This window comes from Cucurbita moschata, unplaced genomic scaffold, assembly GCF_002738365.1.
Source record: "Cucurbita moschata cultivar Rifu unplaced genomic scaffold, Cmos_1.0 Cmo_Scf00035, whole genome shotgun sequence".
NCBI classification, from domain to species: Eukaryota; Viridiplantae; Streptophyta; class Magnoliopsida; order Cucurbitales; family Cucurbitaceae; genus Cucurbita; species Cucurbita moschata.
In genome coordinates this window covers 365946-379091 of record NW_019268551.1, presented here as the reverse complement: position 1 = coordinate 379091, position 13146 = coordinate 365946, and the positions used below count along the sequence as shown (strand labels likewise).

General features: G+C 37.3%; 4 protein-coding genes and 1 long non-coding RNA gene across 6 annotated transcripts in view; 2 read left to right on the top strand and 3 right to left on the bottom strand.

Moving 5' to 3' along the window:
• Nucleotides 1-4069, bottom strand: part of LOC111430967 — a 6535-nt gene extending 2466 nt beyond the window's left edge. The window contains exons 1-2 of the long non-coding RNA XR_002708420.1: nucleotides 3979-4069; nucleotides 3781-3888 (exon numbers count right to left, since the gene is read on the bottom strand). This is a non-coding gene — a long non-coding RNA (uncharacterized LOC111430967). The remainder of the gene's footprint in view (nucleotides 1-3780; nucleotides 3889-3978) is intronic.
• LOC111430966 (endoglucanase 1-like) lies at nucleotides 1559-4395 on the top strand. Its single transcript, XM_023067432.1, has 7 exons — nucleotides 1559-1791; nucleotides 1908-2117; nucleotides 2213-2413; nucleotides 2525-2617; nucleotides 2697-2858; nucleotides 2953-3064; nucleotides 3749-4395. Exons 1-7 carry the CDS (start codon nucleotides 1588-1590, stop codon nucleotides 4234-4236), a joined length of 1470 nt encoding a protein of 489 aa, XP_022923200.1. The 5' UTR covers nucleotides 1559-1587; the 3' UTR covers nucleotides 4237-4395.
• Nucleotides 4396-4967: 572 nt separating this feature from the next.
• LOC111431171 (protein GPR107-like) lies at nucleotides 4968-6658 on the top strand. Its single transcript, XM_023067728.1, has one exon. The coding sequence runs from the start codon at nucleotides 5089-5091 to the stop codon at nucleotides 6394-6396; it is 1308 nt and encodes a 435-aa protein (XP_022923496.1). The 5' UTR covers nucleotides 4968-5088; the 3' UTR covers nucleotides 6397-6658.
• A 1257-nt stretch (nucleotides 6659-7915) lies between these two features.
• LOC111431214 (bifunctional bis(5'-adenosyl)-triphosphatase/adenylylsulfatase FHIT) lies at nucleotides 7916-10930 on the bottom strand. Its single transcript, XM_023067796.1, has 5 exons — nucleotides 10797-10930; nucleotides 10584-10694; nucleotides 9119-9265; nucleotides 8341-8439; nucleotides 7916-8244 (listed from the first exon to the last, which is right to left on the bottom strand). Exons 1-5 carry the CDS (start codon nucleotides 10905-10907, stop codon nucleotides 8128-8130), a joined length of 585 nt encoding a protein of 194 aa, XP_022923564.1. The 5' UTR covers nucleotides 10908-10930; the 3' UTR covers nucleotides 7916-8127.
• A 395-nt stretch (nucleotides 10931-11325) lies between these two features.
• On the bottom strand, nucleotides 11326-12824 carry LOC111430972. Of its 2 annotated transcripts, XM_023067446.1 has the most exons (3): nucleotides 12692-12824; nucleotides 11884-12549; nucleotides 11326-11733 (listed from the first exon to the last, which is right to left on the bottom strand). In XM_023067446.1, exons 1-3 carry the CDS (start codon nucleotides 12762-12764, stop codon nucleotides 11474-11476), a joined length of 999 nt encoding a protein of 332 aa, XP_022923214.1. In that variant the 5' UTR covers nucleotides 12765-12824; the 3' UTR covers nucleotides 11326-11473. The 2 variants fall into 2 exon arrangements, with proteins under 2 accessions (XP_022923214.1, XP_022923213.1); XM_023067445.1 differs by having other exon boundaries at nucleotides 11326-12549.
• Between the last annotated feature and the right edge of the window lie 322 nt (nucleotides 12825-13146).

The following is a 13146-nucleotide window of genomic DNA, read 5'->3' as shown; positions in this document are numbered from 1 at the left end:
GGTTTTTTTTTTTTTTTTTTTTTTTTTTGACACTCGGATGTTGGGGACTGACCCTCACTAATCCTGGGAATGTGCGCCCTCCCAAGGAACAAGGAACAAATCTGGAGACATCAAGGGTTATTTCAAGGAAGGATTTAAGTTTAAGGAACAAGTTTCTTCATGGTCTCGATAGAGGAGTCCATAACTAGATTTCTTTCACATTGTACAATCTTTAACTGGAAAAATCCCATTAGTCCTTCCCAAATTAATTAATGATTAGGTTAAATTTTGAAGTCCCTGTATTTTTAATTTAATTATGTGTTCCATAAATTCATGAATTTTAAAAAATTCTAAAACTCAAAGATTAAATTTATAATTTTGAAAGTTAAGAATAGCTCCTATCGCATGTCCCTTTTAACCAGTAAACTTCACATAGGAAGAAAATTGTGAGAACCCACGTCGGTTGGGGAGGAGAATGCAACATTCTTTATAAGGGTGTGGAAACCTCTCCCTAGCAGACGCATTTTAAAAACCTTGAGACAAATCCTAAAAGAGAAAACCCAAAAAGGACAATATCTGCTAGCGGTGGGCTTGAGCTATTACAAATGGTATCAGAGCTAGACACCAGGCGATGTGCCAGTGAGGAGGGTGAGGAGTCCTGAAGGAAGTAGACACGAGGTGGTGTGCTAGCAAAGACATTAGGCCCTAAAGGGAGGTGGATTGGGGGGTCCCACATCGATTGGAGAAGGGAATGAGTGTCAGTGAAGACGTAGGGCCCCAAAGGGTGTGGAAACCTCTCTCTAGCAGGCGCATTTTAAAAACCTTGGGGGAAAACCTGAAAGAGAAAATCCAAAGAGGACAATATTTGCTAGCGGTGGGTTTGGAGTCATATTAGGACTTCGCTAATACAAAAGTCTTTAAAGCTATGACATTGTGCAGGCTAAAACAATCAAGGTTTCTAAGAATGTTTAACGGTGGAGTTTTTATCTACCACAAATCAGACATACATTTCTAATTTGTTTCTAGAGAGGACAAGGTGTATGTTAAAATATTAATACTGAAGACACATGTGAAAGTTCAGGGTAATCCCACTTGCCAATCACAGGATATGAAACTTGAAAGAATGCATAATTTTACTCACTGGATTGTTGGTGGCAGAAGAGTAATTCATGTGAGCAGAGAAAGTATGCATGAAAAATAAGCACCCGTGACTTCTCATTTAGCAATACAGACAAATTCCTGATCCTATATTCAATTCAGTATTTCCGCCTCTTATTTTGGCATCCAAAGTTCTCCCCTTCTTCCACGTAAATTACGCCTTACTTTTGCTAATATTCAATACTACACAATACCCCATAAATTCAATTCCTTAGTTTTTTCTTCTTTCTCTCTGACTTTATCATTCCTTTATCCAATCCAATCCCAACCGTAAAGTTGGTTTGTCCTCACCTCACCTATTAACTTCCATTTTGGCGCAGTTGATCCCGTGAATAATTTCTCTCTCAACCAACAACAAACAAAATTTTCTTCTCTATAAGAACGCCCCAGTTCAGCACGGATTCCTTCATCGTTCCAAGTGAGTGTTATAATATTATAACACATAAAACAATGCCTTTTTCAATCACTTTGGCCCTCTACTTCATTTTGTCTCTCTTTACCTTATCTTCCTCTGCTTTCACTTCTCAACATTACTCTACTGCTCTTCAATATTCCATTCTCTTCTTTGAGGGACAGCGATCCGGGAAGCTACCCTCGAACCAACGTCTCACATGGAGAGGCAATTCCGCCTTATCGGATGGCTCCTCTTATCATGTGCTTGTTCCCCTTTTGCTTATTTTGATGTTCATTACTTCTATAAGTCTAATCTAGCTGATATTGATAAATAACTCAAGCTCTAACTTAATAAGACGTGAATATGAACTTTCCAGGTTGACCTTGTTGGTGGCTACTATGATGCTGGGGATAATGTCAAGTTTGGCTTGCCAATGGCCTTTACTACTACGTTGTTGGCTTGGAGTGTCATTGAGTTTGGTGACTCAATGGGGAACGAGATTGAGAATGCAAGAGAAGCAGTCCGTTGGGGGTCGGATTATCTATTGAAGGCTGCCACCGACGCGCCTAATGGCTTATATGTTCAAGTGAGTAGAGTGACTATAAAGAAGAATAAGATGATTAAGATAATAATAATCACTATAATAAGGATGTTTGTACCGTATGTAAACTTATGGTGTAGGTGGGAGATCCAAACCTTGATCATAAATGTTGGGAAAGGCCAGAAGATATGGACACACCACGCACTGTGTATAAGATAACCGCTCAAAACCCGGGCTCTGATGTGGCAGCAGAGACTGCAGCTGCATTGGCTGCAGCTTCGATTGTGTTCAAAACATCCGACCCTTCATATTCCAACAAATTGCTCGACGCGGCCTTAAAAGTAAATCATACTCCCAATCCCTCCTATTCCATTTTTCTTTCACATTAGACATAGCCATCGGACCTCATTATGCTCCAAATAAAGTAACAAGTTCCCATCAATGCAATGCAGGTATTCGATTTTGCAGACAAGCATAGAGGTGCTTACAGTGATTCCCTCCATTCAGTGGTCTGTCCATTTTACTGCTCTTACTCAGGATACAATGTAAGTAAGAAGATACACATAAACCTACTTGTTTTCTTTCTAGGTGGTGTTTTTTCTGAGTTCACATGACTTCTATCAGGATGAGCTTCTATGGGGTGCCTCATGGATATACAAAGCCTCAAAAAACAGCATACATTTGAACTATATCCAGTCCAATGGCCATATACTAGGAGCTGATGACGACGACTACACGTTCAGCTGGGACGACAAGCGCCCGGGAACCAAAATCCTTCTCTCCCAGGTTTGTGCTTCCTCCCTCTAAATCAAAATCAGTCCAAAATCTAATTCCTAACTCAAGCTTGATGATCTTAACATCGCGTGGACCTTTGCCACAGGATTTCCTAGTGCAAAATTCAGAGGAGTTCCAAATCTATAAAGCACACTCAGATAACTACATATGCTCCCTCATTCCAGGAACTTCCAGTTCTAGTGGTCAATATACTCCTGGTTAGCAAAAACTAACTCTTTGCTTGTCATTACTTTATGTGTGTGCATATATGAGGTCTTAATCCTGTTTTTTGTTTGTCCTTAAACATTAAGCATTTTTTCATATTGATACTTGAATTTTTAAAATATTCATTTTGGTCCTTAAAACTTTTTTCTTTAATAAACGTTCGTTCTTGTCCAAAACTTTCAAAATGTCTATTTTAGTACTTCAACTTCTAAAAAAGACAATTTTTGTCCATTACCATCAATTTGTGCTTGCTACCTAATATTTACCCACCCAATACTCAGTTTCAACTTACCTATGTGGATTCATTGAGTGCCAAAGTTCATACATTAATAAACGTATTAAAGATATACTATCCATTCATTTAAATCAAAATGGTACTTATTAAAGTTTAGGAACAATTAAAGACAAATATGAACGAAAGTTTAAAGTAAATAGGCCAAAATAGATATTTTGAAAGTACAGTGACCAAAGTGACCAAAATGAACTAAAGTTGGAAAGAACATGAAACAAAATTAACTAAAATTGAAAGTATAGACACTAAAATCACAGGATGAAGGACTAAAATGTAGTTTAAACCTATACACATGAAACCAAAAGCAGAGCCATTACACAAACAAGACAGAACAGATCCCCATTTTCAATGAAAACAAATCATGATCATGAAATGATAAGTGCAGGAGGACTATTTTTCAAAGGAAGCGAGAGCAACCTGCAATATGTAACTTCAGCAGCCTTCCTCCTTTTAACGTACGCGAAATACCTAAGCTCCAACGGAGGATCAATTCGATGTGGAACTTCAAGGATTTCACCAGAAGAACTAATCGCAGAGGCAAAGAAGCAAGTTGATTACATATTAGGAGAAAATCCAGAGAAAATGTCATACATGGTGGGATTTGGAGATCGATACCCTCAGCATATTCACCATAGAGGTTCCTCTGTCCCGTCTCTTCATTCGCGCCCTAATCGAGTTTCTTGCAATGAAGGCTTCCAGTTTCTGTACTCTTCTTCCCCCAATCCGAACGTGCTCGTCGGCGCCATTGTTGGTGGACCTGATAACGGCGATAAGTTCTCCGACGATCGCAATAACTATCAGCAGTCGGAGCCCGCCACTTACATAAATGCCCCATTTGTTGGCGCCTTAGCCTATTTTTCAAAAACGCCCTAATGGATAATCCACCCTTTGGGAGGAGCTAAGAAGGAAGGAGAGAGAGGTCATTTTGGACATTTGTCTTACGAGTCTCGTAGATCGAGCTCGGTCGATCGAAAGTTCAAATCTCCACTTCTTTTATTGAGCTAAAAAATATATATATTAACGTTTTAAGAATCCGATCTTGCTGAGTCTAATAGATATTTTCTAGTTTATTTAGTTTTTTCTCGTTTACTCTTATACTCTTGAATTTCAGTAGCTCGGGTATTGGGTTTTAACCCTATGATATATAAACGATATAGGAAATGACCGTATAAAAGGATTTCAAAGCTCAAAACGGAACAGTAAACCCGATCTCCGAATCTATTATAATCATTAACAAAATTAGGGTTTGCTCGACCGCTCGAAAGTTCAAATCTACACTTCTTTCGTTGAGCTAATATATATATATATATATATATATACATATTTAAAAAGTTAATTTAAATATAGTTCGGTAGATAAAACATATTATTATTAAAATCTTCATATCTCGAACGTTACAGGTCAGTAAAACAGACTGTTAAGTATCTCAGAAGTAAGTTTAATTAAGCTGATTGAGACGGAGATCATTGGTGCCATCGAGGAATTAAATAAATAAATAAATAAAATAAAATAGGAAAATCAAAATTTAATTTCTTCCTTCCATAGGTCGTCTTCAACACCAAGATTGGTGGAAGTATAAATTTCCAAATTAAAATAAATAAATAAATAAAAATAATTTATTGATTCCGATATAACTAGGGAGATTTGCAGAAGCAGATCTGAGAGAGAAGAAGAAAACTCCGATCGTCTTCTTCGTCGGCTTCAACTCTCCTCGCCGTGGCCGCCATGGATTTCTCCTCCTCCATCTTTCTCCTCCTTGTTTTCCTCTTACCTATATCTTCTTTTGCAGAGATTCGCTTCACCGACATCAGAAATGACAATCGACCCATCATTCCTTTCGACGTCTTTGGCTTCAGCCATGGCGGTCGTCTCGAGCTCAACGTCTCTCATGTCTCACTCTCCGATACCAATCCAGATCTGGACCTCTCCAAGGCTGGATTCTTCCTCTGTACTCGAGAATCGTGGCTTCATGTGATCCAGCAATTAGAGGAAGCGGAAATCTCTTGCGCTCTTCAATCCGACCTCGTCAAACCGGTCTACACCTTCAATTCACTCAAAGGTCAGGACCGATTCGATGTTCTTTATTCCGAGAGTGATGCCGATCAATACACTCTCGTTTTTGCTAACTGTCTTCAGCAACTTAAGGTTTCTATGGACGTTCGATCTGCTATGTACAATCTCGAAGGCAAAAGCGGTCGCCGGGATTATCTTTCGGCTGGGAAAACCATCCTCCCGAGGATTTACTTCATTTTCTCTATGATTTATTTCTTGCTCGCTATCGTATGGATTCATGTTCTTTACAAAAAGCGATTGACGGTTTATGGTATTCATTTCTTTATGCTTGCTGTTGTGATCTTGAAGGCTTTGAATCTTATCTGTGAGGCTGAGGATAAATCGTACATTAAGCGCACTGGGAGCGCCCATGGTTGGGATATTCTGTTCTACATATTTAGTTTCTTAAAGGGTATCACCTTGTTCACTTTGATCGTCTTGATTGGCACTGGTTGGTCTTTCTTGAAACCATATTTGCAGGACAAGGAGAAGAAGGTCTTGATGATTGTGATTCCATTGCAAGTGGTGGCTAATATTGCCCAGGTTGTGACTGATGAAACTGGGCCATTTGAGCAAGAATGGGTCACTTGGAAACAGGTGTTCTTGCTTGTTGATGTGATCTGTTGCTGTGCTGTTTTGTTCCCCATTGTCTGGTCAATCAAGAACTTGCGTGAGGCTGCACGAACAGATGGAAAAGCAGCTGTGAATTTGATGAAATTGACCCTTTTTAGACAGTATTACATTGTGGTTATATGCTATATCTACTTCACTCGGGTTGTCGTTTATGCACTTGAGACGATTACATCGTATCGGTATCTTTGGACGAGTGTGGTGGCCGGGGAACTGGCAACGTTTGCATTTTATGCATTCACTGGTTACAAGTTCAAGCCTGAGGCTCATAATCCTTATTTTGTAGTTGATGATGAGGAAGAGGAAGCAGCTGCTGAAGCACTGAAGCTTGAAGATGAGTTTGAATTGTGATGAAGAAGTGGGCGCGCTCTTCTGATTGTGAGTTGTAAGGTAGAAAAATTCTCCTTCCCAGTTTAAAGTATATGTGTATTTTTTTGTTCAATCTGGCAATTACAGGCATGGCATGATGTCTTCCTGATATATGTTTTTGGTATTTCCATATCTCTCAAGTCTGTAGAATAACATATATCAATGTCTGTGATTTGGATTGTGTGTACACATACTGACCATAAAGCATAGTGTTGTACCTTTCATGAGCTATTGGTCTTGTCAATCTCTTGTTCCTTATGGCTCACAAATGCGTGTTCTGCACTTATAAGTTAGAGCTTTTGACTAGTTTTTGATTTGTTTTGTTTTTTCTTCATTCATTTTCGATGTTTTTTCTCTCCCTAGGTAAACTTTTGAATTTCTGGGGGAATTCTAAAAACAAAAATATAATTTTTTCTCTTTCCAAAACTTAGCTCGGGTTTTGCTATAGCAAATCGAGCCCCCCTAGATGTCCAGTCAACTGCTGCGCCGCAACGCTCCTTTCCTTTATGAGTTTGATAAAAAGACTAAAAAACATTTCTAAAAAGTTGTAACGGTCCAAACTCACCACTAGTAGATATTGTCTTCTTTAGGTTTTCTTTGCTGGGACTCTCATTAAGGTCTTTAAAACGCATCTGTTTTTCACTCTTATAAAAATGTTTTGTTCCTATTCTCGTTGGCACTCGTTCCTATCTCCAATTGATGTGGGATCTCACATGTAAAATTAGAAATTGATATATGAAAAGTTCTTAGCATACATTTTGGGGTGGAAAGACAATTTCTTGACCGGCAATATCTTGACCTTTTAACTAGTGCAACCTGATAAATGTATCCAAATATTGTTCTATACAGATGGATAGGAAATTGGGAGGCAGGCTTGTGTTGTAATAAGAAACTAATCAGGTAAATCTCATGGCACAGAGTTCCCTCCAACTGGACTGCCATTTTGATACTGCTTATAAAGAGGTTTTAGGTGTGATGTGATTTTTGTGCTTCTTTCCAACCTCATTATATTAAGGGGAATTTATGTGAGTGGTGTCTAGTTCCTACGAATCATTATAGGGTTAGTTATAGAAGAGTTTAAATGTAACTTAAATTATCAATTTCGCTCCTTAGGTAATAAGAATCCAATTGATAATTAATCAAACTTTTGAATTCTTAAAATCTCTTTTAAAATAGATATCGTATTGATTATCATTTTGACTCCTTCATGTTAGTGAGAGGCAAGATGGTTGAATACGAAATACTATCCCCATTTAAAATGTAACAGAGTGATTCTCTTTATGATAAACAGATTTATTTTATAAATTTATTATTACGGGTAGTTCCTGCAATTGAATGTTTACAATTTTATTAGACATGAAATTTATTAATTCTTTTAAAAAAAATTATAATTTTCAATACTAAACTTATCATTTAATTTAACCCTACAAGAAAGAAAATACATATTAACTAGCAATATTCTCATCAACCTTTCATAACAATTTGAAAACTTCATCAAAATATCATATAAAACTTCATTTCCCATCATTGCAATTTGTCTAACAGTGATGAATGGTCTACTAGTATATATAATAGTAGCATTCACGTGACAAAGTAGATGATAATTGATATGTACTCTTTGTTCTTTGAATGGTCGAAAGTTCAAATCTTTCGTACCAAAAAAGAAAAATACTACTTAATACTCAATGATAATCATAAGCTCATCAAAGAAAGTTACAACAAAAGCTTTCTGTACCGGTCTGCCTCTTCAGCCATCTCCTCTAGGTTTCTATCTTTCCTCTCCTTGTCCAAATCAAGATGCTGCTTCATCTCTTTCTCCTTCTCATCAATCTATATCACAATACAAAACATGAATTAGATTTTTGCTTTCCTATCACAACTCTAAAAGTATTGTGATATATAGAAATGGATTCATCATCATCTTACAGCATCATAAATCTCATCATTTTTCTCAAAGTCACCACCCTTCCTTGGGAGAATATGAATGTGGACATGGGGTACAGTTTGTCCTGCCTGAGGACCATCCTACAAGATCACCCTCAACTAATTACGAGGTTAGGAGAATAAAACACAAATCCATAGCTCTGTCCAGTGCCACACCTACCCGTCGATATCTTTCCAAAGACGATGCGCATTACAAAAACAAACAAATAAACCATGTTGATTCAACAGAGTTCAAGTCACCTCATTCATTTTAAATATTAGAACTATTTGCACAACTCTAAGATTGAGTAGCCTCAATGTGCTTTTGAATGCCTTACTAAACTATGGAACTAACCAAAAACTATGAATATTTGAAAATGCACTTTTCACCCGACTAAAAACTCACTTCTTGCACCACAACACATTGTAATAGGGCATCCAAGGTAACAAACAGAAAGAAAGACATGGCAAGAATCCAGGTAGACAAAGAGTATATTATGACAGTACAAGAAGAATAGTAATTAATGATTTAACATCAATAGAAAGGTTATGATGCTAGGAAACTTCAAATTACTTGACTCCAAAAAATTAGAACAGCAACTGCAATGAAGGCTCTAGAAAGAAATTTTTTTGACTAAAATAAAACAGAACCCAACAAACAAAGTTGATTAAATATCAGGTGCATCGATCAAATGCCAGTCTACTACCAATGAGTTGAAGACAAGTAAAGGAATCAATGTCTAAAAGAAATCTGTATTTATATATCTTCAAAATGGCTTACTTGAATTGCAAATGTGAGTGATGAAGCTTCATGGTATGACTCTAACTGACGACCAACCCGTTGAGCAGCGAGCCATAGGTCACAAGTCTCGTCAGGAGTGAGATCAGCAAAGCGCTGAACTTCACGCTTTGGGCAGACAAGCACGTGTATGAAATGTTAAGTCGAACTAAATTTGAGTGTTTAACAAATTGAACCATAAATTCACATGTATCCTGATGAGAATGTAACTTACCAAAGAAATTCAGGGAAATCTTGGCAGGAATCCATTATATAGGCATAATATTTGCAAATGCTTCCTACCTATTTGAACATATATAATCAACACAAATTGAATTGTTGAACTCCTAACTAACAATACCAGTATACCACCAACATAATTCTTATATCTATACAAATGCATTTAACAATTATATTGGCATGAATATCTTTTGCAATCAAAACATTTGAAGTCACTACACAATGTAAACCTGTTAAGCTTTCCACTAGTAAATATGGACAACCAAATGTGGGATACTAGATATTGTGCTAAGAATTTCCTTGTGTTGGAAAAAGATGAAATGGAAATAAGAGGTGCTGCTCATTATATTGAAAGATGAGTATAGAATAAATTTGAAGGATAATATTGAGAAAAGATAATGCATGGGTTAGAAATCGAAACAGTGTTATCATTGTTAGCTCAAATCTCAGGGTCATGATGAAACATTTGATAAACGACTTCTAGAATCGTCATACAAGCACCTCCTAATATAGTCCAGTAAATTGTGCATCAAAAAGGATATGACCTGCAAAGCCAAAAGCAGTTAATCAAAGAGTAAGAAGGAGAAGTTAGAACATTGAATATAAGAACAAAACTAAACAGGTGCACTTCAACAAAGAGAGAAGCTCTTGCTCTAGAATACTGCACAAAAGTATCTTTTACATAAGATGCTCATACAAAAATTATTATTCCACTTCAATCATCTAAGAATTTCAGCCAAGCCAGGTTGATGATATGTCCTTACGTTAAATATTTTTGCATAAAGTAGACATTTCTACCTACCAATACTATGACTGTACCATGATAAAATCTCATGAAACTTTCTTCCGAACAAGTCATAAAGACCAAAAAAGCCAGTCCAATCAAAGAATGAAACAACGCACACACAAAGAAATAGTCAACACAAATTGAAAGACAATTAGAGACCAAAAGGGCTGATAGGAACAACAGAAGAAAATTATCAAATATGAAGCCTATACAGATTATTACTTAAATCTGCTCCATTACTCTTCAAGATTTCTAAAGTTTAATTGAAGAACATGTCTGATCAAGAGCACAGATTATTACTTAAATCTGCTCCAGATCTCGGTTTTACATCAATCGAGCTCTTTATACAAAAATAAACAGAAAAACATAGTTACTCAAACCGGTTAATCACAGAGAACTACACGATAACGGAAATGGCATTGAAGAAAACTAAAGTAGAGTACCAGGAACAAGAGGACGGAGGTTGACCATGGCGTAAGAGAGACTGGTGCAGTAGAATACTTCCTTCGGGTCAATCTTGTACCGCCCAAACGTGTAATTTTCTGATGCCATCTACAATCGGAAATGGAGGATGAGAAAAATTCGACGAACTGAAAAGGAACAACTACATGTGATGAATTCAAAAGCAAATTTGTGAAAATGAAGAAGAATTACCTTGGCGAAGGATTTTGTTGACGAAGAAGAAATGGAAGTAAACCCTAATTTCAGAAAACAAGAACTCGCAAGGGGAAGAAATGCACGCGAGGCGTGGAAACGCAACACCATAATTTTTTAGTGAAAAAGTTCATAATGAAAATTTAAAATTTAAAGATAAATTTTATTAATAAAAATAAATTTTCGAATTTTTTAATTTAAAATTTTATATCTAAAATTAAAACATAAATTCCTTCCAATTTTTTAATTTTAAAATTTTATATTTTGAAAAATTTTATTAATAAAATAAAATTACAAATTTAAAGATAAATTAAACATAAAAATTAAATTTATTGATAATACTTTTAATTGAATTTTAATCATTTAATTGGATTAATCTTTAAAATTTTATATATTTAGTATATAAATTTTAAAAAATATTGATAATTTTTTATATTTTTAATTTTATATCGTGTAGAACCGATCTCTATTGAAATTTATTACGAGACAGTCGTGATATTAGATACTCTGTTATGCATCTTTACATCTTGTAAAATAGAGTAATTATCATAGCAACAAAGCAAAACGCAAAGAAAAACGACACTTAAAAAACAGACACGAAATCTCTTCCACAATTTGTTGTTGTCAAAGAAAGACAACATTACAAATTTCAACCGAATCTCGTTTTTTTTTTTTAACTATTCGCTCTCGGATTGGAATCGTAAATGTTTTCCTTTGGGCGTCGGTACTCCCTTCAAATGGAGGACGCTCGGTGACACCTCGTCATGGCTCTCGTCGCTAACTTCCTCAATCAGTTCATCTTCACTATCATACACGAACCTCGTGTGCTTCCCTGTAAAATTCTTTGCTTTCCCCTTCTCGTTCACACTAATTATACTAAGTCCCCAACATAGCTCGTCTACCAACCCGTCTTCGTTGTCTTCTTCCTCTTCCTCGTCCTCGATCAGTTCCTCTTCACTATCATACACGAACCTCACGTGCTTCCCTACAAAATTCTCCGCTTTTCCCTTCTCGTTCACACTAATTTTACGAAGTCCCCACTTTAGCTTGTCTACTTCCTCTTCCTCTTCCTCGTCCTCATCCTCGTGTTCGATCAACTCTTCTTCATCCACGTCTTTGCCGTGGCTGCTTGCATTCGCTTGAATCGACCACAGAGAAGAGACGTCGTCATCTTGAGACAGCGACGGCGATAACGACGACAACTTCTCTTGACGGGCGAGAACAGATGAGCAATCTGATGACGTATCTTCATCGATTATCTCGGATTTCTCAGCGAAATCCAACAATAGAGACCGAGTAATCTGATTCTCTTCTTGTTTCTTTGCGTTAAACAGATCAACGTCAATGGGATTATCGTTTGTGATATCGAAAAGATTTCCATCCCGAGACGTATTCAAGATCTGCAGCGTGTTTGTCGGGATCGGGTCGAGAAGTCCCGCCGGCCAGCTATCTAAAGAAAGCTTAGAAATTTCAGCTTCTTCTTCCACTTTCTGCAAAAGGGTTTTCACTTGCCCTCTCAATAAGGCTTCCCCTGATCCGGGAGTCATCATCTTCGGCCGAAAACTCCTCTGTTTCGTCGCAGACGATATCGGTGTCGTCAAATTCACCGCTGCCAAGCTGACAATGGGGGAGTCATTAGTAATGTCGATAAGCGCCGATCGATCTTGCCCTTTCGCCCCAACCAAATCTTGCGAATTTCGACTCCGCTCCCGGGATTTCGATAAGCCATTGCTGTCATAATCCTCAACCGTCCCTAAAAACACGACCAAAAGAACGCATTCACATTAGAGAATCAAAGATTAAATTTACCATAACCCATCAATTTAAACCCGATTGAATCGATCTTTTAGTTTCTTCAAGAACGGGATTTCAAAGAACGTAGAAACGAGGCTCACTGTCATTGACGGAGTTTGCAGCAGCGAGCGTTTGGGATCGAGTTACGCGCCTGATCGATGACGGAGTCTCCATTGAAAGCTCTGAGAAGACGGTGGAAGAATTAGGATTCCGGTGACGGAAACGGAAGAGGAGAGGAGGTTTTATAGGACACGGGAACGGAGTAAATAAAAATATGACCGTTGGAGCGTGAGAGTCCAGAGAAACGCGTTTTTGAAAAACTAGCCGTTTGAGCTTTCTATAAGCAAAATATTTGTTAACTGGAACGGGGCCGGCCGGCGAATTGTATAACTTTGGGGGTATTTTGGTGATTTGAGAAAATTATTGGGCTCGAATTATGGGAATGTATGGAGGGGGTATTAATGTAATTTGGCCGGCGAATTGTATAACTTTGGGGGCATTTTGGCGATTTGAGAAAATTATTGGGCTCGAATTATGGGAATGTTTTTCTAATATA

What these genes read in the sequence shown, in the direction of transcription:
- LOC111430966 (XM_023067432.1), top strand. Translation starts at nt 1,588, where the DNA reads ATGCCTTTTTCAATCACTTTGGCCCTCTACTTCATTTTGTCTCTCTTT. An exon ending in CTAATGGCTTATATGTTCAA is followed by an intron (nt 2,118 to 2,212) that starts GTGAGTAGAGTG and finishes CTTATGGTGTAG; the next exon opens with GTGGGAGATCCAAACCTTGA. An exon ending in GCTCTTACTCAGGATACAAT is followed by an intron (nt 2,618 to 2,696) that starts GTAAGTAAGAAG and finishes GACTTCTATCAG; the next exon opens with GATGAGCTTCTATGGGGTGC.
- LOC111431171 (XM_023067728.1), top strand. Translation starts at nt 5,089, where the DNA reads ATGGATTTCTCCTCCTCCATCTTTCTCCTCCTTGTTTTCCTCTTACCT.
- LOC111431214 (XM_023067796.1), bottom strand. Translation starts at nt 10,907, where the DNA reads ATGGTGTTGCGTTTCCACGCCTCGCGTGCATTTCTTCCCCTTGCGAGT. An exon ending in CACTCACATTTGCAATTCAA is followed by an intron (nt 8,440 to 9,118) that starts GTAAGCCATTTT and finishes GTGATCTTGTAG; the next exon opens with GATGGTCCTCAGGCAGGACA. An exon ending in ATGATGAGATTTATGATGCT is followed by an intron (nt 8,245 to 8,340) that starts GTAAGATGATGA and finishes ATTGTGATATAG; the next exon opens with ATTGATGAGAAGGAGAAAGA.
- LOC111430972 (XM_023067445.1), bottom strand. Translation starts at nt 12,764, where the DNA reads ATGGAGACTCCGTCATCGATCAGGCGCGTAACTCGATCCCAAACGCTC. An exon ending in TGCAAACTCCGTCAATGACA is followed by an intron (nt 12,550 to 12,691) that starts GTGAGCCTCGTT and finishes TCGTGTTTTTAG; the next exon opens with GGACGGTTGAGGATTATGAC.